Genomic DNA, 24,960 nt, shown 5'->3' on the forward strand with positions numbered 1-24,960 from the left:
CATGGTTGTTAAAATGTTGATTAACTTCACTGATTGTTCATTCTTGAGACAAGTGAGGAAATTAGATCCCCGGCGATCTGTCAGACCCCTGGTGTAACTTCCATAATTTGTAGATAACCCAAAAGCACGCGGGTGTTCATGAGCATCTAGATGAAAAAGACAAAACTTCCTCTTTCAATGAAATTCATCAGAGATGAAGTTCAAAAGTATATTACAAATCTAGAAAAACTAGTCAGATTTTTATTAATAGTTATCCTATTCTTAACAGTTTTAAAAATAGAAGCTAAACGACATATTGAAAATATATATAACTTTTAAGTATGGCAAGTCTGATGACATCTATTTTGTTTGGAATAGTTAATTAATGATTACTAAACACCATTTCTCAAATTAGTGGGTAGAAAGTATGAATAGGGCTTTATATTTAATTTTAAATTGTAGGCTTATTTTTAAGGTTACAGACTAGCAATGACGCACACCTATTTTAGTTTATTAATGCATTCAGCTTGGCCACCACTTACTTTCTTTGTAGAGAAAACACAAGTAACGCAGGAATAAAAAGAACTGTGTTCCATCTGCTCAAAATACATCTAAATCAGCATCGCACATCGGTATTTTGTCCACCCTGTGTTTCGTTTCCGTAAAAAGGAACGCAGTGCCCTCTCGTGGTCCCCTTCTGATGTGGCCCTGGAAATTGAACCGCCACGATTTTTCAGCTAGACTGTGGGTAGAGATGGGGAGGTTTTTTCTCCTTAATATTTTGCAAAGAGTATTTCTTTGCCACACATTAGTTACAAAAATAACCCTGTTATGTGAACGCATGAAGGTATTACCTGCTGATTACAAGATCGAGTAAAAGCTCACTGTACTAGGCGGTGGTAAAATCTCACGTTATTGCTGATGAGATGTGGATGCCCTTCTAGGTAGGTTTTTGTTGCTGTTGTTTTTTCCTCAATAGCTAGCTCAAGATTCAGATCAGAAGTCATATAAACTAGTTATTTCTCAGAACACCAGTAATTAATTGTAGAAAATTAAATAGCAAAGTAATTTAAAACTCTGCATGAAAAATCAATGAAACATTAAAAAAGGTCATCAGAAAGTTACAAGTTACAAAACTGCTATAACCGGTGGCTGAGAATCACATGAAGTACTAAGTTAGCACGGTTTATTAGAAAAATTGTACTACGATTCCTAAGTGAATATAGAAGGTGCTTTACTGAGATGCATCTGAAAATATAATTTAATGTGTGTATAGTGCTGACACGTTGACTAGATTTTTTCCCAAGATCAAATAAGAAAAGGTGTGCAACCCTTGCCTCAGGTCAGCGCAAGTTAAGTACCATATTTAGATCTAACTAGCACAGCCTGAGGTACTGTCTTAGATGATTAGTAACTTTGATGAGGCAGCTTTCTCCCAGATTTGTACATACGTTCTCATAAGCATAGAGCCCATAGACGAGAGGACAGTATAGACATTTTTTGCATTAAAAATGCATATACTTTATAATGCATGTATAAAATAGACTATACGTGGTGACTGTTATCTAGGTTAGAAAAAAAAACCATAAAATGCCATTCACAAAGACGTTAAAAGAAGATATGTATCTCTATATGTGCATTGAAAACCCTATGTGAGGACTAGAAGTTAGCTGTATGCGCTGGAGATGCTCATTACAGAATACCAGAAAAATAGAGGCATCTCCTTTAGGCTGATCCTAAGCAGCTGACTTACAGTAACTCCTTAATACGCTTTGTCATCTCACGTACCCCCACAGTTGAGGGATTTATTAATAAGATTATGAGAATTATTTAAATCAAATTTTCAACCCTAAACAATCACAGTCCACAGTCTCTCAATGCTGGTTTCTGGTTTCTATTTGGTCTTCAAAGCATCTCCAAGGGGAAAATTCTGTATTCATCATTACGCAATTTACTTTGGTAGCTATAAGTTAATACCAATTGAAGATGAAAGAAATACTTAGCAAACGAGAGATTATAAGGACAACAAAATAGTTTTCTGTGCCATTACATTCATGCATTCAAACAGATAATCAATACCCAAAATTGTTAATATGGCAGCAGAACTGGAAAAGAACAAATGTCTTTTAAGTAGTAAAATACTACATGAGCTAAAGTTGTTATGAAAAATTTATTTCAGTGCATTTATATCAACCAGACGTTGAAGTGCCGTGCTATCTTACTGGGTATATTTCTTTCTTTTATCTGAAACTGTACCCTGAAAATGCTCACGGAATTAAATTTGTGCAGTGTATCTAGGTACGCATACGTATATGCAGAGAAATGCATGCACAAACTATTTTTGTGTGTGTGTATACACACTCCATACATATATTATATATATAGTGCATGTGTATATGCACGCAGTTCATTTGCAGTAGGAACAGGCAAGGCTCGTCAATAATATAACAGCTACCAGCAGGCTCACATGGGGTGATTTAAGCTTGGGTTTGGGCATGAAGCAGAGATCTTTGACGTGGTCCTACAGTGGTATTCCACTTGGTCTTGGGAGCATCCTAAGAGAATGCTGCAGTTTTCTTCTTGAATCAGCTTGGGTTTTATAAGGGAGAGAAAATAGGGATATATGTAAATGTATGTGGATCTGCACCTTGCCCTGCTCTAGGTTAAGTCAAAAGCTGCTGTTAGCCCTTTCTGCGGTACGGTATATGGCACTGTCCTAGCTACTCCCACCTACAAGCTGTCGAGCAGTACACGTCTCAAACCTCAAAGACCAGAGTGCTAGCAATAAAAATTGCATAAGATATAGAGGTGCCATAATATTGGACATGGGAGAACAGCCTTCAGTGCGTTATCACAAGCCTGCTGAAGGAAAGCACAGGTCAGATATTTGTAGCTACCTGAGCAGGCGCCAAACAAGCGCTCCGCTGTGTCTCACGGTTGAGCTATAGCTGTGTTTGCTGTCCCAGCACACGCGAGCTGGCTGCAGCCGGCTCAGAGCCGCCGGGCTGTCGGGCACCATCTCCAGGCTGCAGGCAGAATCGGCCGACGGCTTTGGTGTCTGCCCCGGGCGCCAGTGGCTGGTGTCACCCCGGGCTGTCCTGGAACTACGGTCTTGGAAACCTTCGCCTGCTCGGGGAGACTTGGTCGCAATTAGCAGTATGTCAGCGAGTTAGTAGTGGGCACAGGGAGATGCTGGTTTTTTAAGATACTGGGATTAAGAAAGGATCTCTCCCCTTATAATTTTATTAGTAGAAAAACTTGGGATGAAACCTTACTCTAACTGAAGTCGGTAACAAAAGCTCAGGAATTTCAGTGTATCCAGAACCCACCTCATTTGAAGATACAAAGATTGCCTTATCAAATCTGATTCATCTAGCCTGATGCTGTGTCATAGACTGTGATATGTAGTGGCTGCTTCTGAAGAAGATACCAAGACGTCCCAGGTCGATTAGTATATTTTCCATTGCAAAATTTTCTTTTTTTTACTTCATTAGACCCGGGTTCATGTCATGAAGAAGAAAGGTATATAACCATTTAATTCCTACATAGCTTTATTCTTATTATTCAGATAAATGTCTGGGTGTTGTATTCTGCTAAGCACTTGCTCCCACATAATACATAAATTTAAAAAAAACCCCTCAATAATATGTCATTTCTAAATTTTGTAGTACATAAAAGGTTTCTGTTTTATTAATTTTAATTTTTTTACCTTTAAGGTATTTTTTTAAAATAGGATTTCATTGATGCAATGGATAAAGTAGAAATGCCTTCTTTGTACATTGGTATTGCAGTGTGTGTTTATATCATTTAAGTAGTGAATTTTTTATATGTCTAGCTCGTAAACTAAATGGTCTGCAGATCTTCATAGAGAGTACTTTTGTATGTATCGCTTTAAGTGTGCCCATCACTTGCTTATAAACCCTTTTATCTCTGCCATTGCTGACTTCAAAGATTGTGACCAGCACTGGGAAACATTGCCCCATGGCAGGGGGCAAAACACTGATTTCTAGAAATAGCATTAGCATCTTGTCATTTTTCTGTTTCGGTCTCTGTACATCCTCATCCATATTTACTTTTTAGACTGCCCTTGCACTTTGAACAGAGATTTTCAGTGAGTAGCCCACAGCAATCCCCAGGAATTTTTCCTGGGTTAATTAAAAACCCAGCAATGTGAATGAAGAGTTTAAATTACTGTCTCATTTGCATTGCCTAAAATATATTTGCTGATGGGGAATTTCGCCAACCGTTTTTCTGGATGTTCACCAAGCTCTGCATAGCCACGCTGAAGCCACTCAGAGACTTTTCTAGTTCGTCCTAAATAACATTGTCTCTTTGTAATATTTGACACCTAAGTAGTCTCTTCATCACTCCGTTAATCACTAAATGTACCAAAGTAGTCCACATACAGACTTTTAGGGCGTATCTCATTATTAACCCTTGAGATTTTTGAAACTGTCCGGTTTTTGTACTTTTTGTTTTTCCTTGCTAGATGGATGCCTGACTGGATCAAGTTCTTCCCTCATCTATACTTTACGAGTACTTTTCAGTATTTTTTTGTGAAGACCTTTATATAGACTTAACCAAACCCCCTTTCATAGATTATCTCAACGTATTATCTTTTATCCAGTATCCTGTTGATATGGTAAAAAAAATTTAGAGAAATATATATATGCCAGTAGAAACTTGTGACTATTATTAAGAAAAATCATGCTGCTTAATCTTTATTTGATCCTGAACTGCTTAAATGAACACAATATATTATTGGTCCCTTTTAGGTCGCATGATGCTTTGTTTTATTGATTTACTTCTTTGCCTAATACTTCCATTGGTTCTGGTAAGGCTTGTTGCTCCACAGGTGATTTTTTTCCTTCCTCCCCAATGTTCAGTTGAATGGGTGCAACCATTTGCAATGGACTTGAAAGGCATGTTTTATATCTGTATTAACTGACGAGCCAATCTGTGTATTAATTTTGGAGATAAGCTATACAGTTCGGGTGGCCTACTTTGAGGTTTCTGAATGATTTAATTGTAAAAAGTCATGTTGAAAGCACTGATTTCTTTTCATCTTTACAGCTAACCACGACGTACAAAGAACTCGGCTAGCTCCGTGATACTAAATGTGCTCCTCTTCTCTTCTGTTACTCTCAGGCAGTGCAATGGATTTACCAGTTCTCTTCCAGGCTTCCCGCTCCCTGGATTTCTACACTCGAAGGATGACCAGTTGGTTTCAATCTCTACCTAAACTTTTCCCTTTATCTACACAGGACATTTTTTCTTGCCTTTCTGCTGTTTAGAAGTATGGGCGCTTTGGTAGCGGCTGGGTGAGAGACTCTTGCACAAGTAGCGAATTGCAGCAAGCAGAGTGTCAGACCGGAATACTGATTTTGTTTCAGGTCCCCATTTCTTGCCCTTAAGATCCAAGAGATTGCTTCTTTAGCATACGTATGCACACAAATATAGCATACTAAAGGAAAGGGAGAAACAGTACGATTTGATTTCAGGCAGTATTCCTTCTTCCCCCCCCCCCTCAGGCTTTATACCTCTAAATAAATTTAACTCGGTAAACTCACGGAGAGCCCTTTTTCTTTTATTTTTTTATCTTTATGCCTCTGGAGCACTTAATTCATCTTCTAAGGTATATTCTGAGTGCTGACTGCTGCCCTTTGTGCAACTCCAACCTATCCTGTGCTTTAACTTCTCATCATTCATCTTTATGAGCCAAAATAATGACCCCAAAATGCAGTTCAATACCGCAGATAAGATCTAAATGAAATTATTATGTTCTAGAGCTGATGTCTTTTTTAATCTCTTATGGCAAGTTTATTCCTTGATATGTCACTTAAGACCACACTTAGTTTCCACTAAGTATTCAATTGCAAATGTGCAGTGTATGCAATTGTATATTGTAGTATCCATCATAAGTCCACTTCCTTAGAGTGAAATGCAACTATAAAAATATAGATGAATTTACTAATTATAATTGTTTGCGCCAAATATCACTCTGTATATCTGTAATAATTTAACTAATTAATTTAATAATCTAAAAAATGCTAGCCTGGATTTACACTCATGTAGTTGAGATCAGTATCTCTAAAAATAATTATTTCATCATTATAGACTCTTTCAAGAACAGAGAAATAGGTACGGCCAGGATGTTCTTGAAAATCTGTTTCATTCTGGGTTTTTTGCACAAATGTGAATTATTAACACATTCGGTTTTGAAATGAACATATATCCTCATGCTTTTTTGCTCTCACTAACTTTTCTATTAGCTATGATCATGAAGGGCGTCTGACCAATGTAACACGTCCCACTGGAGTGGTAACTAGCCTTCATCGAGAAATGGAAAAGTCTATTACCATCGACATTGAGAATTCTAATCGGGATGACGATGTCACGGTCATCACAAATCTCTCCTCTGTGGAGGCTTCCTATACAGTTGTTCAAGGTACCAAAGCACGCTTCTCAGCACATCTCCTAACCACACACACCACTTGAGAAAGCAATTCACGAAAGATTAGTGTCATTAGTACACTCATGAGCAGGGGAAAAACGTGTAAGGTTTGCAAGAAAAACTCCCGTAAAGCTCATTCCTAAAATGACAGGTCTTCAGGACAGGTAAGAGACATTTCACAATCATGCTTTGTGTCAAATATGTATGGTCATTAGCTGCTGGTGTAAGTTAGCCCTGCCGTTACCTCTTGGGTCAGGTTCACTTTACCCACTCACATATTTCTCTGTGCTTCACCGCAAAATTGGTTCTGCCAGAATTGGTTCCACAGAGGTGCAGTCTGACTGCTAAATGTGGAGATCCTTGTGGAGAGAGAGGCTCAGGTAGCCTCCTACTATTAGAAACGAAATCTTCCACATTTACACACTACCATTAAAGAAAATGCAGAACAGTCAGGGCAGTGGATGATCTTGTGCCACAGTTAGCACTTCCGAGAACAGTGTTACAGCCCAATATGGCAGGAGAGGTCAGCAACAAAGTGGTTAAAAGTTTGCGTAGAACTTTCCAGCACCGCCCAGGCATTGTATCTGATGAAGCGAAAACAGTTACCAAAGATAGACTGAAAGGACTTTGCTGAGTGATGGGGGGTTTTTAATTAAGATATAACGTCTCCGGAATAAGAATATCATCATTGAACAATAGTATCCTCCTGACATAAATGTCAACATTTATAGACTATTATACCGTGATACGTCTGGTTACAAAGACTTTATTTCTCTTATACCGGATGATTAATTATGTAGATGCTGTCCTTCTGTCAGACAAATATTGATGCTTTGGTGACAGTTGCACACCGTAGCGCTCCATCCTGGCTGAGAATGGACTTGGCTGTGTCAAACAGCTGGAGAACTGCACGGCCGTAAAAGTACGCGATTATTTTTATAACTCTTCTCCGACAGGCAGAAGGCCGGGTGTGCACATCAGGCTGGTGCGCCTCTGGTGGGGTGGCAGGAAGGCGGGCAAGTAAAGGGTTGCATTGCTGCAGCCTCACGCCTTGAGGATTTAAAGCCAAACTGTAATTCTGTACAAAGCCTCTGCTTGGAGATAGTTTTTAAACAGAGGGAAAGAAAAAGAAGAGGCGCTTACTTCTTCCTTCTCACAAAGAGTCCAGCAGTCTTTTTTTTTTCTTTCTTTCTTTTTGTCCTGGAGTTTAATGGTTTGTTGTTTATCCAGCAGTTCAGTTTTCAGGAGTTTTTGTTCAGATTAGAAATAAACTACGTGGTTGAACACGTATCACTGTGCATTTTGATTCACAATTAAGACTAAAGGGAAAACGTAATGAAATAAACACAGTATCTCTCTGCAGGCTCACTGTTACACTACTGTTCTTTACATGAATCAGTAACATCTGTAATTTCCACCATAGTACCACGTAAATGGAAATTGCAGGCTGACTTCATTTAACATCAACAGGAGTGCAATAAAAAACCAATCAAATTAAGCTATATGTTTTCTTTATGACTGGAGTAGCTAAATTATTTTCTTTTCATTATTGCTGTAGATCAAGTGAGGAACAGCTACCAGCTCTGTAATAATGGTACTTTGAGAGTGATGTATGCCAATGGCATGAGCATTAGCTTTCACAGCGAACCTCATGTCCTGGCTGGGACTGTGACTCCCACCATAGGACGATGTAATATTTCTCTACCAATGGAAAACGGTTTAAACTCAATTGAATGGCGTCTGAGGAAGGAACAGATTAAAGGCAAAGTGACTGTGTTTGGAAGAAAGCTCAGGGTGAGTAGAATCTGTCATTACAATAATGATCTTTTCTTCTGTGGGCAGAAAATTAATTTTCCATTTTGAAGGACCCGTCTTTCCTATTTTTACTTGTTAAAAATGTACAACTCTGGGATTGTCTTTGGTATGACAATCTTTTCTTGGTCAGTTAACTGCATGGGATCATCTGCTGCAACCAGCTATAGAAGCTTCATTACTAAAAGTATTCCAAAAGAGGTCGGTAAAAGTACTCAGAATACTGCTGCAAGTCGCTCTGCTTCTGAAGGTGGGGGGAAAAAAAATCCGACCACTCACCATTTGTAAAAATGCTATGGCACGCTTACCACAGTTAGTCCTGGGGAGCAAACACAATTACAGCTTGAGCGGTTACGTTCTGCTTCCGTAAAATCCCCCTACAGATTCACTGAGGCAGGCGCATTGTGTTTATTCCCTTTCCCAAATGGCACGATTGGAAAATAATTGCCATAATTACAAAGTCATAAGCATAGGATAAGACAGACACTCAGGTCATGTAATCCATCCCCTGCCACATTAAAGATCTGCTGCAGCCGGATTAATCCCATTCTGTGCTTAGCTGGCCTGTTTTTCACCCCTTAAGTATCTAAACTTTCACTGGCTGCTTCAGTATATGCAGTTTTGGAAAGGCTTTGAGATGCTGGGCAGAAAACAAATGTAGCGCTGATCGACTCCTGGCTCTTTTAATAATTCTTTCAACATCATTGGACATGAGATACAGTTCTGTGTGGTCAAGATGGTATATTAAATGCACTATATGTAAACAATTATGTAGTAATTTACAAAAAAATAGTAAGACTGGGAGGTTAAATCTTGGGATTTTCTGATTGCTTAACATCTAATTCACAGTGTTGAATTAACATGTCTCTCCTTATTCTTACAAATGCTCAGAATGCACCTATTGGGGAGAGGGGGAAGGTTAGACAAAAAATGGAATGGCATTAGCAGCTAATCCTTAATGACTAAATTTCATGGCTGTGTAATTGATTTTTCATGTGTTGACCTGCAGAAGTTGATTGTAAGTAGAAAATAGATCAGCTCTGCATTTTGACTAGGTGTTCAAAATAAAAATAAGTAGGACCCTGAAATGAAATTGCTGTAATCCTAACTCTCAATACTAAAAATTTAATAGAGGTACTTGTGGTAATTAGCTGAAGTTAAACACGTCTTAGAGCTGAAACCTTGCCTGAGATGGGTTTTCTTGCATCGTGTTTATGCAAATCAAAACACTGCTTTATCTAGCAACACCTCAACATTTAATTGTCTGGTGTTAGTTCCTGTAACAATAATCACATATCCATTTAGCTCTTTTAAATGAAAATCACTATGAGATTATAACAGGTTGAGTGGACTGAAAATGAAATTTGAAAATGAGGGAGAAAGCATAGAATTTATTTGCATCTCATTTATTCTAATTCATCTTTATAAATTGTTTAGCGAATGAAATAGAGCAAGTGTGTTGGAACGCTGGGGGGAGCGGGTGGCAGGCAGGGTAGGCCACGGCAGCTGGGACAGCTATGGCACGTAGCGGTACAGACGGGGGGGCACTGCTGCAGAACTAATGCAGCGCTGGGGCGACCGGTGAGAGAGCGTGCGTTCCCCAGTTCAGAATCAAGTATTACTGAAAGGGATTGTTGTTATATGGGATTCACCTCTTACAAGTACTTACTGGAGCCCATACCCCTTTTCTTCAATACTTAAAGGGGGCTTATAAGAAAGATGAGGGCAGACTTTTTAGCAGGGCCTGTTGCGACAGGACAAGGGGGAATGGCTTTAAACTAAAGGAGAGGTAGATTTAGACTAGATGTTAGGAAGACATTTTTTACGCTGAGGGTGGTGAAGCACTGGCCCAGGTTGCCCAGAGAGGTGGTGGATGCCCCATCCCTGGAAACATTCCAGGTCAGGCTGGACGGGGCTCTGAGCAACCTGATCTAGTTGAAGATGTCCCTGCCCACGGCAGGGGGGTTGGACTAGATGACCTTTAGAGGTCCCTTCCAACCCAAACTAGTCTATGATCCTTCAGGTAGTACTGCTCCCTGCGCCCCCCAGCTCTGCTCATCCGTGCTGTAGGCACATCACAGCTGTACGTGTCGGCCTCTGCAAACATGCCGGAGCAGACTTCCTTAAGCCGAGAAAGGAAGACCTGTGCTTCACCTTTATGTTAGCCCACTTACTGTCCGCTACTATTTTATGCACCATACGTTCAGTGTCTTGCGGTAGTTTCAGATAAAGTCTTGATAAGATTCCCTTCGGAAGAGTTTTTGTTACAGCGCAGCATCACGTAAGTGATTTTTGTTGCAAGACCTCTACCCAAGGCACAAAGGGCTCGTCCCTACTGCCGCTTGGTCAGCAGCAGCCAAGGGAAAAACAGATGTGCACGTAGGTAGTGGAACAAAAGAGAAAGAGCTTGTTAGGTAATCTTCAGTCATGGTACTTGTAATCGTGTTATTAGTGTTCCCAGGAAGAGTGGGAGTTAGTCATTCTGTTTGGGTTTCTATATAATTAATATGACACTACAGTTACACTCTCTGGTTTTACTTATTTTACGAATGAAAATGAAGTTACTGAATTATCCAAGCAGGTACTTCTTTATTCTCCAAGTGATGGTTGTGTGTGTGCGTAGCTCTGTTCTGTGTAATCATGAAAAACCCCCTAATACTTCAGTTTTCTATGGCAAAAAACCTAATGACCTTTATAATGTTTTTGAGAAAAGGGAGGATACCTGCAATCCGACTTTCCTACGTGCAGATTACAGTTGCAGTTACTGCAATGGAGGGAAGAAACCCCAGAAATCCCAACTGCTTTATGAACCTTCAGAAATTAAAAAAACAAAACAAAAACAAACGAACCAAACCCCAAAAGCTAAAATTCATTTTGTAATCTTTCTGAAGATAACATTTATAGCTAAATGTTTTTGAGAAGTGAACGCTCTCTTCTGCTTCCCCAGGAGCTCTGTGAAGGAAAGGGTTTTGATATGTCTCTGTCGTGAGGATTGATCCTGCACTTAAAAAACTAGAGTAACCGGCTGAGAAAGTACTGATGTTGAGTTTGGCTTCCCTGGCTTTGTTTCCGTTACAATGGGAGAGCAGAACGTGATTTTTTTTGCCAAGGTGTTTTAAAAAAAATACCCTATCTTTTCTTTGAATCACAGAAGTTGTTGCTGGGATAACCTTCAGGAAAACCTACAGAAAAGAGCTTTTTCTAATGATTGCCCACTGAGGAAATGCAAACTGTTAAAGAGCTAAATTTTATTAATGGAAAAAATTAGGATAATGAGTGATAATTTGAAATAATTATTTCTTTACAAACACAAAATTGTATTAATTTTAAATTTGCTTTCTGTATTACTGAATTCCTACAGAGTTGGTTGGGATGGGAATTGGATTTACCCCTGTCAGTGAAAATATCTCAGAATAACTTTTATGTCCTCGAGAAAGGCTCAGGGTTAATTTACATATTGTTTGATGTGCAGTTTAATTTTGGATAAGAGAAAACGTTGCTTAATCAAAGCTACAGTAAAATGTAAGCTGAGGAACAAATTCCCAGAAACTGATGAATACTTTTTAAGTAGTCATTGCTCTCAAATTATATCTAATTTAAAGACTTCTACTTCATTAATGATGCATCGACAATTAAATTACTTAAGAAGCTTTATCAGATTACAGCATTAGCCTGAATTCTGTGGCTTAGCCTCCAGTTGAATATATTTATGTATCTCTCATTATAGCACTCTCACTAGAAGCCTCTCCGTTTGGCATTCTTATGCTCCTTTGTTTCTGTTTTGCTCTTTTATTATGAAAAAAAAAAATCTGGGACTGAAACACTTCATGCTGTACTTTGATTTGAAAATTGTAACTGAAAAAATGGAAAAAAAATATTTAACCTAATTATTTAGCACTTTTGTTTCTCAAAACTAGAAGTCTGTATGAGCAAGATTTTTAATCGGAAGAAATGAAACCCATCCCAAGTGATCGGGTTGCTGGGGGATCTATTGAATATTTGGAAAGTAAATGAAGAAAGCATTAATGAATGAATTCATAAGCAGGGTGTTGCAGCTACAGAACCTAAGTAGCTAAACCTCAATGAAGACACTTCTTCTGTTGTTCTTGGAGTCATTGTAGGGAAAAAGGCTAAGGATTACTGATGGCAGAAGTAGAAAAATTACTTCCATGCAAAATAATTCGTTTCTCTGCAAAGTGCTAACACTCTGCACTTTAAGACCTAGGTGTGCAGTATGTCTGTGTTCTGACAATAAAGGAAGCCTTTCTCTGTAAGATTACAGCTCCCGTGTTGCAGGGAAATGGGAAATATCCCAGTAAATACTGAAAGTTACATATTTGAATATACCGAGAAGGAGAAAGCAAAAGGCAGTTAATAGGAAGACGTCCTACACTTTTCAAAAATGTGGGGAAACGGAGGTCTCCGTTGTGCATGCTATTTTCGTGCTGAAAATCCACAGAGGCGTAGTGCCCACTGCTCGCTGAATGCAGCCTTCTTTCGTTCAACAGGTACACGGAAGGAATTTACTGTCCATTGATTATGACCGGAACATACGCACAGAAAAAATCTATGATGATCACCGGAAATTTACGCTGCGGATAATTTACGATCAGCTAGGACGGCCTTTCCTTTGGCTACCTAGCAGTGGCCTGGCTGCTGTCAACGTGTCTTATTTCTTCAATGGGCGCCTGGCTGGCCTTCAGCGCGGTGCCATGAGTGAAAGAACAGATATCGATAAGCAAGGCAGGATCATATCGCGCATGTTTGCAGATGGGAAAGTTTGGAGCTACACCTATCTAGAAAAAGTAGGTGATGTTGTTTTACCTTCTGACATTAGCTACAAAGAGACAAAGTAAAATTCGGCTTCATTTTAAGCTCTGTACATAAACATACACACACATAAATTATCTAAAATTTGACATATTCCGGCTGTTAAGAATCCCTTTGTACCTGGTCTCAAAATTCCTTATTTTTCAATTAGTCAACTGAATTTGACTAATTTTTAATGGGACATACTCTGTTCATGGTTTCTGTCTTTTGATATTTTCCTGAAAGTGGTTAGGCTGCCATATAATGGCATAAACTAACACAAGGAATTGTGCTTAATTAAGACCAAATATGCATGGCTAACCTGACAAAAGGTTCAGGTAGAAACAGGTAATTCATCTCTAATCATTATTTATTAAATGAAAATATGGTAGTGCATTTTTACTTAGCCTAATAAAGACACTTCAATCATAAAAGCGTCTTAAGTACTTCAAAATTGCATATTATTTTCCCTTTCCCTTCTTTGAATCTGTTGTTTTAAGCAAACCAGAGCTGATGTTCTCTGCTTAGTTTCGCACGTATTTCACAGCAATAGTTGTGAATTACAGCTGCTAGCAAAAAGATAAATCAAGTCATTTATCTAACTCCTCTGCATCCCTCAGAAAAAGAGAAGAAGAAGGAAAAAAAAAAAAGTCCTACTAAAGGGAGGGTAGCTAATAGGTTGCTAACCTATACTTTCTCTGGAGTGTCACCATATTGATTTCCAAGTAGCAGATCCTCTCATCTGGCAATCTGACAATATTCCTGAGCAGCTCTGTGGCCCTAACTAATGCATCTAATTCTCTTTTTATTCATTTAACATTAGCGCCTCTTCAGTAAATTTTTCGTTTCTTTAATGCCCTCTCAGAGGTCACGTGCTGAAAGCTAGTAACTGCGTATTAATTTTTTTCCCTATAGTCGATGGTACTACTGCTGCAGAGTCAACGACAGTACATCTTCGAGTACGATTCTTCAGACCGACTTCATGCTGTTACCATGCCTAGCGTGGCTCGGCACAGCATGTCGACTCACACCTCTATAGGCTACATTAGAAATATTTATAATCCTCCTGAAAGCAATGCATCAGTGATTTTTGATTACAGTGATGACGGGAGGATTTTGAAAACGTCATTTTTAGGTACTGGCCGACAAGTCTTCTACAAGTATGGAAAGCTATCCAAATTATCTGAAATTGTTTATGACAGCACTGCAGTTACTTTTGGATATGATGAAACTACAGGTGTCCTAAAAATGGTGAATTTGCAAAGTGGAGGATTTTCTTGTACAATCCGCTATCGTAAAATTGGTCCTCTCGTTGACAAACAAATCTACAGATTCTCTGAAGAAGGTATGGTCAATGCAAGGTTCGATTATACATATCATGATAATAGCTTTCGAATCGCAAGCATCAAGCCCATAATAAGTGAGACGCCTCTTCCAGTTGATCTTTACCGTTACGATGAGATTTCTGGCAAAGTAGAGCACTTTGGCAAATTTGGAGTTATTTATTATGATATAAATCAAATTATTACTACAGCAGTTATGACACTGAGTAAGCACTTTGATACCCATGGACGCATTAAAGAAGTTCAGTATGAAATGTTCAGGTCCCTGATGTACTGGATGACTGTACAATATGACAGCATGGGAAGGGTAACCAAAAGAGAACTGAAGCTTGGTCCATATGCCAACACAACCAAGTATACCTATGATTACGATGGAGATGGGCAACTGCAAAGCGTAGCAGTAAATGACAGGCCAACCTGGCGTTACAGTTACGATCTGAATGGAAACCTTCATCTCTTGAATCCTGGAAACAGTGTCCGACTGATGCCTCTGCGCTATGACCTAAGAGACAGGATTACGCGCTTAGGTGACATACCATACAAAATTGATGATGATGGATTCCTGTGTCAGCGAGGCTCAGATGTATTTGAGTACAACTCCAAAGGACTTTTAACAAGAGCTTACAACAAAGCAAATGGGTGGAGTGTTCAGTACCGTTACGATGGACTCGGCCGAAGGGCTTCCTGTAAGACTAACCTGGGGCACCATCTACAGTACTTTTACGCTGATCTTCACAATCCCACAAGGGTAACTCACGTCTACAATCATTCCAATTCAGAAATTACCTCTTTGTACTACGATCTGCAAGGCCATCTCTTTGCAATGGAGAGCAGCAGCGGGGAAGAATATTATGTCGCCTCTGATAACACAGGCACTCCATTAGCCGTGTTCAGCATCAACGGCCTCATGATCAAACAGCTTCAGTACACGGCATATGGGGAGATTTATTACGACTCTAACCCTGATTTCCAGCTGGTTATTGGGTTCCATGGAGGGCTGTATGATCCTTTAACCAAACTCGTCCATTTTACCCAAAGGGACTATGATGTCCTGGCTGGACGCTGGACATCTCCCGATTACACCATGTGGAAAAACATTGGCAAAGAACCCGCTCCTTTCAATCTGTATATGTTCAAGAGTAACAACCCTCTCAGCAATGAACTGGATCTAAAGAATTATGTAACAGGTGAGACTTCATTACATTTCTTATAAATAACACTACAGTTTGGAAGTTGACTTGGGAAAGAAATCAGACTTCTCCTTACCAGCCATTTGCCGAGTCCTCCCATCCAGGTTGTGCCATTTTCCTTTTTGTGCTATGAAAAGGGCTGGCCAGTCCTGATTCTTTGGTACTGCTCCTCCCCGAATGAAGGGCGCTAAATGAGAAGCCACAATGAAGGGGGGGGACTTGCCTAAATATTCAATTTCAGCACAGCCATAGTGCTCTTCCTGTTGAACTAGTACTGTATGAAGATGCTTTCATTCTAATTTTATATAAAGAAAAGTGAAGTCACCTACAAGAATCACTGGCAGGTTAGTTGCAGAATCGGGAACCAGAGCTGCTCAACATCTCTTCCCTTCAGGGCTACTTTCAAAATTAACTGCTGACTGAGCCCATGGGCACATTATGAATTAGCACCAAGAACGGATTTAATTAAACCTCTTTTTCCCATTTAACTTTTAATATGCAAACAGTCTTTAGTCTTTAAAACAAAAATCTTGATTTTTTTAAAATTCCTCCCTCCTGAAAGACTAAAAAATTTTATGGAATGTGTATAGCTGAGAAAGCAAAACAATAAAGAAGTTTTGATCGCGTATGTTAGAATTGGGTAAAACTTGTAACCTCTTCTTAATTAGTAATAATTTTTCACTTAGTAGGATCACACAGTACTTGAACTAGCTGCTGGCAATTTCTAAAAAGAAAGGTAATTAACAGGTCTTCAGGAAAAGCTTTTTTCAGAATTGAATACGCGGTACACAATAATTAGAGCAGTGATATCATTTTTAAAAAGGAGCTATCTTAGTTTTAGCAGTAATTTGAATTTCAAGAAAAGCGTGCATTTCCTTCAAAGAAAGTCATAGCAAGTTTCGTTAGTATGTTGGGACCTAATCGTATGCGTAACACGCCATAGGTTCTACTGTAGCTACTTTGCAATTTGAAGACAGTGCGATTTGTATCTGATAGTGTGAAAATATTGGTGACTAAAATTACCTTGGGATCAAATTCTGTTGTCCTAAATTCAACAAAATTCCTATTTTCATCCACCACTGTTTGATTTAGATTTTCAGTGTCATCTTATGATATTTTGCTACGTTCTGAAATTGCATTCATTTAATTTATCCACCCACTGGATGAAATCTAGGAAGATATATTGCATTTTGGTATAACACACACCTTGTCTGTAAAAATACTTCATTGGTGATGAAAATATTTGTTGCTGTATGGACTAAACAGATTATCTTGCACAAGAAGTGATTATGGTGGCACCTTGGTTGTCATAGTTTAAAAAAAAAACCCAACAAACAGAAAACAAAAAAAAATCCTTCCCCGCCCCAATCCATTCTTACTGTTAACCCCTGACGCTGCTTTATTCGCAGGTTTTGCTGAAAAGGAATTCCTGTAGCAAGTGCAGTGCTGCAAAGCACATTAGTTAAGCAAACTAGTAACTACTTTGTATATAGGTCCTTCTCTTTTTTTGTGAAATCAGGGCAGCTGAAGTGAATTGTTCGGGAGATACCATTATACCATAAAATAAATTGAAGCCTTAAAAAGGAGCAGTAACCCTGTGCTGTCCAAAGCTAGAGGAAAAATATGGTAGGCACTGTGTCACGGGAGATACATACAAATATCTTTGCAGAAGCAGAGTATTTTACTACTTATTTTAGTGTCAGAATGGCTAAGAAAAGAAGACACTTGCTGTCAAATGTCCACAACCAAGAAGTATTACACCTTTTATGATGCAACGTTAGCTCTGCGAAAAATTTTGGGAAAACAGGCCTTGCAACAGCAAACGGGTGCCGTGTTGTGGCTGAGCATGTGCCGGAGGTCTGTATGTACAGGCGGGTGCTCTGCAGGCACTCTGCGTGCCTGTGGGCAGCAAGCAGAGCCCCCTGTGCACCTACCTGCTGCAGACACCGTGCCTGGAGAGGCCTAAATTCAGCCAGCACCCCTTGCGTCGCGAGTGCCTTGCCACAGTCATGTCTCTCCTCAAACACGGAGTTCGGCTCACACGAAGAAGTGGCAATAGCAGCATCAGGAGCCACTGTGGGCCAGCGAGGAGAGAAGGGCACTGGAAAAGACAGGAGAGATTTTTAAACATGAAACGTCATGAACGTAGGTCCATATCAAATGAGAAGCGCCCATGCTCCCACACTGCTGCTTATCTCCGTGACCGCCAGAAAAGAGAAGCAGGAAACAGAAATGTAAAACGGGGTCATGGGCTTTTTTTTTTATCTTCCCCATTAAAAACATCATTTTGATAACTAAAATACATCATTAGTTCTTAATACCTGCTGAGGGAGAATTACTGTTATTAATTTAGTTACTTAGCTTTTTCAACTAGACATGAAGACAGAGTTTTCCCGGTCGAACCCAGAGCTGGAACTTCCCGAAGCTCACCCCAGAGCTGCGCGGTAACCCTCCCATGCAGCTCCTACTTTTCCATACTGGGCCTGGAGGGATGGGGAGGGTATTCATGGTACCTAAATTTAGACATCTGAATTACAAGTCTAGGTTCTCGCTGCATTTAATGGAGCCTCCCGAGACCTGGTGACAACTAATAGAAGTAGGACATAGAAGAGAAGCCATGTATTTTCCCAAAGGACTTTGGAGACGTTTTTAGGAGTACTAACCTAATAAAACATTTTTATGTTTTAATAACATAATCATTTTACAATACAGTTTATAGGTGTCAGAGATGGAACAAGTATTGCATACAGTAAAATGTTTGGATAATCCATGTGCTGTAATGGAAAAAGAAGGAAAGAGGTGGTATATCCCTGATGAACTGTTTAGGGTAAATTTAAAGCAATATTTTCTGTGCCTGTTCATGGTGGATTACTACAATTCTGTGAAGTGCCACGCTGTAATATAAATTATGAGTTCCAGTGCTACTTGAAATTAAGGAGGTCAAGGATGGACTTCCTAAATTTTTTGATTTCTTGTATTTGTTACACACATTTATTTCTCACTTGCCTGCTTACTTTTGATTTTTAGATGTCAAAAGCTGGTTGGTGATGTTTGGATTTCAGCTTAGCAACATTATTCCTGGTTTCCCTAGAGCAAAAATGTACTTTGTGTCACCGCCATACGAGTTGTCTGAGAGTCAAGCATGTGAAAACGGACAGGTAGGCAGAAATATGAAGTTATTTTTCTTGATGAATTTGCCCCACTCTGTGAATAGAACTGCTGGGCTCTTCTGTAGTTACAGCAGAAGGCCAAGTATTTATTTCAGTGTAAAATGAAGTGAGTATAGCTAGATTTTATACTAATGAACACACACGCCTTTCTTGCCAGCCTTCGTTGTTATCATAATTACAGTGTCATTAGTTTGTCTTTTATTGAGTTCTTCCTTGATTAACAAGTTGTAACTCGATTAACTTGATTAGCAATGACAAAGGGAGACTTTGTCAGGGTAATTTATCATCTGTTGTACCTTTGGTAAAACCATCCTAATAACGTATGTGTTGCAATAAACTTAGGTTGGTACTTGCTGTACTGCTAAGAAATGGTTCTACTTCTCACCCTGTAATAGGATTTCTCATCATTTTTTGACTGACGCTTTTCATAGAGGCTTTGGTTTGCTACTCCAGTTACTCCAGTTAACTTCCCTTACAGCCTTCGTACTTAAACTTGTCAGGTTAAGGTGGAAAATGGTATATGCTTTTGACCTTTATAATAAATTCCAACCCATTTAATAAACTTTAACAGAGTACTAGGCCGATTTCAAATGAAGTCTATGCCAGGCTCACTTCACATTTGTGGTAATACAACTGAAATGGTCATGTAAACCTAAACATACTGCTTTCACGTGCTTCTAAGTCATTTGAGAAGCTAAATCCCGTCTTCAGGAATTGCTTTGGTATTTTGGAGCCCAAATCTCATCTATTTGCCAAAAGGCTTAAATTCATAAGCATTTTAGTCATACATACTGGTTGAAATCTCCGGGCAAAAGTGTCCAGAAGTTCAGTGCCATCTTTTAATAAATCGATTCTGTTTGCTTTAAGCTCTGATTAAAATTGGGCTGGACTTGGGTCTCACTTATTCTTGTAACGGACATCATGTAATTTGCCAAAATTGAGATTTGTGGTACATATATGCTACAAAGGGCAATTAATGAGTAGTATTTTATTTGGTATTACTGATGATAAAATAATTTGCCAAATGAGTATTTACCTGACTCTGAATGAGATATGTATGGGGTGGGTAACTGAGGGCGGTCTTCCCATTGCGTAGAATTTTTCACTGCATGGCTTTCCTTTAAAAAAGCAAAGCAAAGCAAAAGTTAGTATTGGTCTCTGAAATGAGTATTTTCAGATCCATATCTTCTTTGGTGTTTTTTTGTTCTGTTTTGTTTTCCCCAGCTAATTACAGGAGTTCAGCAGACGACAGAAAGACACAACCAAGCTTTCATGGCTCTTGAGGGACAGGTCATATCTAAAAGATTACATGCCAATATTAGAGAAAAAGCAGGTCACTGGTTCGCAACAACCACTCCTATCATTGGGAAAGGAATCATGTTTGCTGTGAAGGAAGGCCGTGTAACCACTGGCATTTCCAGCATAGCCACAGATGATAGCAGAAAGATTGCCTCTGTCCTTAACAGTGCTCACTACCTGGAAAAAATGCACTACAGCATCGAGGGGAAGGATACCCATTACTTTGTCAAGATAGGCTCGGCTGACAGTGACCTGGTCACCCTCGCAATGACCAGCGGGCGGAAGGTCCTGGAGAGCGGAGTCAACGTCACCGTCTCCCAGCCCACTCTCCTCGTCAATGGGAGGACTCGAAGGTTTACGAATATTGAGTTTCAGTATTCCACCCTGCTGATCAACATCCGCTACGGACTGACCCCCGACACGCTGGACGAGGAGAAGGCGAGAGTGTTAGACCAGGCTCGGCAGCGAGCGCTGGGATCAGCCTGGGCCAAAGAACAGCAGAAGGCACGGGATGGCCGAGAGGGCAGCCGCGTATGGACAGACGGAGAGAAGCAGCAGCTTCTGAACACGGGAAGGGTTCAAGGTTACGAGGGATATTATGTCCTGCCTGTGGAGCAGTACCCAGAGCTAGCAGACAGTAGCAGCAACATCCAGTTTTTAAGACAGAATGAAATGGGAAAGAGGTAACAAATTAACCTGCTGTCATCCTTTGCTGGATGAATCAGTAGTCATAACTGTTATCTCCTCTCCTAAGGAGATGAAGACCTAAATGGGGGCACTAGGCTGAGCTACTTTGGGATAGTAAGTGGCAAAAAAGCTCATATTTTTTGAGTTAAATGCTACTGTTCAAGTGATTAAAAACCACATCCTGAAGTGGACTAAAGCCAGACTGAAAACTCTAACCATACAAATTAAAAAGTACCCCTGAAATATTACCCACTTGTTCTGGGTCTAAAGAAAAACAAAAAGAAGGCCTCGTATTGTATTACCTCACTCCATTCACACGTGAGCAAACTAAGAAATCCAAGTGGGCCACTTTCACTAACCAGCTGATGAAACACAGATGATTCAGACTGCTTGTTTGATAAATATCCAAGAGGTTTTCATTTAAAGCAAAATACAGGTGCATTTAAAACATGAATTTGGGGTGATTTGTGTGTAGCAACTGGAGGACAATGAGAATGCAAGTGAGAGCGCACTGGAAATAGTAAAGAAAAATATATTTAAAAGTAACAAAACCACACTTGCACTCTGACCCTCCACTTGTCTGGCCTGAAGCTTAACTTATTCAAAGAGGGCAGAGTGTAAAGTTACATTCAAAATGGTGGCTATAAATCACTACAAATAAATTTCATACTCTGTTTGTCTTTGAAGATTTCCATTGTGGACAGTATAACACAGTTACAGGGTGTAGTCTGTTTAGATTCAGTAGTTTGTTGGTATCAGTTCCAGTAGAGCTGTGGGCATTGTGTTACACTATTGCAAATGGGCACCACGTCAGATCACCCTGTACATACATCAGCCAGAAGGCACAATCACTGTTTCAGATTTAAAAATTATTAGTGTGTTTGTTTGGTCGAGAAACTGAGACAATCACATTACAGTCACCACAAAAAAAAAAAAAAAAAAAAAAAGAAAAAAAAAGTCTAATAAGAACTTTGGTACAAGAACTTTTTTGTAATATACATGTATGAATTGTTCATTGAGTTTTTATATTAATTTTAATTTGCTGCTAAGCAAAGACTAGAGACAGGCAAAGATAATTTATGGCAAAGTGTTTAAATTGTTTATACATAAATAAAGTCTCTAAAACTCCTGTGAATTACGTGTCTTCCATTGTGAAATCTTTTAAAAATGAAAAAATATTAGTGTCTCGCTGTCGCCTAATGCACACAGCTCCTTATACGACAAAATGACTTGCTGCTGTTGTACCGTGGATTCTACAGAGGGCTGGTCCTTTGATTTCTGGGTAAGCAAAGTCCTACATACACCCCCCCCAAAACTGTTCAGGACACAGCAGAAAATTGGTAAATGCTTTAGAAATTCCCTCTCTGCACCTGATGACTAGCAACCCTCAAACTGCCATGTTTCAATCCTGGAATTAGTTTAATTGCACTAAAGTAACATCCAAACAGTTTGAAAATGCAGTAACATAACATTAAACGGAACATGGAAGGCCGTGCTGTGAGCCAGGAAGTCTCCACGAAAGCTGCCGCCTTTGGGAGATTGCTTATTTCTACCACATTTAAAAACTTGGAGGTAAGATCAAAGACCCTCTCCTAAGCAAACCGTCACTCCTGATGATGTTAAAAGGGAACCATCCATCAACCAGAGCCCTGCTGCTTTTATCTCATTTAAGTATGTAGCTAGGGAGCTCTACTTAATTTTGAGAACGGTTTTGCTTTTGGGGTTGCAAATGAAGTTTTTAATGATTCATGATATCGACAGAGATGCTCGAGTTGATTATGGGCATTAATTCACTCCAGGGCATTTTTAAAGCAGAACAGTTCCGTGGCTGTGTTGTATAACACCACTAGCACTCAGAAAGTGCAGCTAATGTTTGCTGCGCAAACAAGAGCCATCCCGTTCTGACCGGAGCGTTACACCTGTGTGTCAGCCTCACGCAGCGCACGCACTGGAACCCCAAGCCCCGTTGCCCATCCTCTGAAGGATGAGTCTGGGTGCATTTTCAGATGAAGTCCTGTATGTCCATCACTGCAGATGTTTTTTTGTGCTGATGGACTTGAAGTGCTGTTATGTTATCAGACTCTTCTTTACAAGTGAAACCTCTTAAAGAAGCATTGTTACTTTTTTTTAATGGAGGCATAAAACATGAAATCACAAGGTGGAGACACTTTTCATTACCACAGTTTTTCTGGATTACCCTTGCCCTGTACTGGTAAGCTTCTTGGGCCATTTTTTGGAATGGAATTTTTCTTGCAGTTGAGAGGGTTGAAATGAGAACCTGTTGCATGGTCCCCGATGCCCTTTGTTCTGTTACCATTCTCCTAAAGGTGAAACTCTTCAGAATTAGAGATTCTGCTACTTCACAAGGAAACTTAGTTAAACTAAAAGTGAAGTACCCTTTTTAATATTAACTACTATGGGAGGAGATTTGCAGGGGATGCACTCCCTACCCAGCTCCTTTGCAAGTAACATATACATCATCAGGATGTTCTTAAACACAGCTTTTGAAAGTGGTCCAGTCATGCTAGCTAAACGCTCACCAGACACCATTTATCCAGGGCTATCTATGGTTTCCAAAGCCTGCGTGCAACTCGGCACAGGTCACGTGGAAAGCCCCAGGAATACACGAGCTCTTAGATCCAACTAACGATTGTGCTGGACCCGACCGAGGTCATTCCCAACCTTCCCTCTCGGCTCTGCCGCTACACTTTCTTTGTGTTTCTATACAGACTCCCTGCTGCTTTTAACAGCGTATCTACGTGGGCAAACTCTCCCCGCCTGTCCTTTTGGCAAGCAAACTGTAGTATGTCCAGTTACTTAGAAAACCCTTGTGTGGTGCATCAAAGAGATTGGAAGAATTACCTTATGTTATACTTATGACAAAGAGCTAGATGCTCTCGTGTCTGGAAAAATAGCTGACTTTTAGAGGCCATACTAAAGAGCTTTTCACTTAAGGAATGGGGGAGATAACTGGACTGATGTGGCCATGGCCAACCACTTACTGCCTCCACTCCGCTGGTCCCATCTGAGTTTCCCCTGTTTCTTGAGGTATCTTTTTTCTCCCTTTTCCTTTCTACAACCCTCTCTTTCCTCACTCCCCTCAAATTGGTATATCCTGTTCCTCTCAAAGCTCTTGCTTTTCCTCTCTCCTTCTTGCTACCCTTTTCCGTATGGAATAGGTGATTAACCTAAAGCAACGCCAGGGAGACATGAACTGGGATCCTTCTTATGGGAAAGTAGCTAAGTGGTGGCTTTAGCAGTGACATTGTGGCTGTGTGCCCAACAGTGCTGCGACCAGGACAGGCTGAGGGCAGCCACGTAAGGACCTGGCCTGAGAAGCGCTCCTCGCTGTGGGAAGACGCAGTTCACGAGCCCAGGCCAGCCCAAGAGCTACAAACGTAGGTTTGCCCTTCTAACTCACTCGAGCGTAAGCTGAGGTGTCTGCAGAGTCACCACAAACCCAAGAACAGGCTTCTGTTTGAAGCTACAACCAGATGGAGAATCAGCATTAGAGTACGTTTCCTTTTTTCCTATTGGATTGCTGTAACTGAAGGAATCTGGTATTTATAACCTTGCCTTTCAGCTTGAAAAAACTGTTTTGCTTCCTGACTTAGCCCAAAACCTGGGACTTGGCTGTCGGTGTAGGCGTGTGTCTCAGCACACCCTGCTCCTCACCACCGCTGCTCTTTTGCCTCTCAAGGTTGCACCCTGCTCCTCACCACCGCTGCTCTTTTGCCTCTCAAGGTTGCACTCCACAGCATTTTGGCCGCATGATGGCGGTTCTGCCCATGAGACGCTCAGAGGTACCGGCCTTTGCCTCCTTGCACTGCCTTGCCCACGCCAGTGCCCCGGCACTGCCGTGTTAGCCTTCCTTAGTGGCCTCAGTGTGTCCCAAATAAAGGCACCAACAGAAGTTCCTCCTAAAGCTGGGCCAGACCAACGCATCCACAATACTCTCATGGGAACAAATGTGGGGAAGGAAGCATTTAGACCCTTGGGGGTTTTTTCTTTGCTACCTGGAGTGCAAGGGCTGACACACACACACACACACACACTGCTCTGAGAATGCGCAGAGCCAGTCTGAAACCTGCATGGGAGCCCGGCTCTGGTATTGTTAGTTTTCACCTCCCATCCCGGGGGTAATGTAGCCTCTCGGAAGTTTCCTGCCAGAAATGAATGTGCCAACAGCATTCTGCCTCTGTAATACTACCCTGTAA

General features: G+C 40.3%; 1 protein-coding gene across 12 annotated transcripts in view; it reads left to right on the plus strand.

The window, feature by feature from the left end:
* The window catches only part of TENM2 (teneurin transmembrane protein 2), a 763,074-nt gene extending 741,196 nt beyond the window's left edge, over positions 1-21,878 (plus strand). For all 12 annotated transcript variants that reach the window (XM_076350345.1, XM_076350344.1, XM_076350347.1 and 9 more), the window contains 6 exons: positions 6,252-6,427; positions 7,992-8,227; positions 12,754-13,050; positions 13,970-15,584; positions 18,615-18,745; positions 19,982-21,878. In XM_076350345.1, the coding sequence (XP_076206460.1) occupies positions 6,252-6,427; positions 7,992-8,227; positions 12,754-13,050; positions 13,970-15,584; positions 18,615-18,745; positions 19,982-20,743 (3,217 nt within the window). In that variant the 3' untranslated portion in view covers positions 20,744-21,878. The remainder of the gene's footprint in view (positions 1-6,251; positions 6,428-7,991; positions 8,228-12,753; positions 13,051-13,969; positions 15,585-18,614; positions 18,746-19,981) is intronic.
* The last annotated feature ends 3,082 nt before the right edge of the window (positions 21,879-24,960 follow it).

Source organism: Aptenodytes patagonicus, chromosome 12, assembly GCF_965638725.1.
Source record: "Aptenodytes patagonicus chromosome 12, bAptPat1.pri.cur, whole genome shotgun sequence".
Taxonomy (NCBI): domain Eukaryota; kingdom Metazoa; phylum Chordata; class Aves; order Sphenisciformes; family Spheniscidae; genus Aptenodytes; species Aptenodytes patagonicus.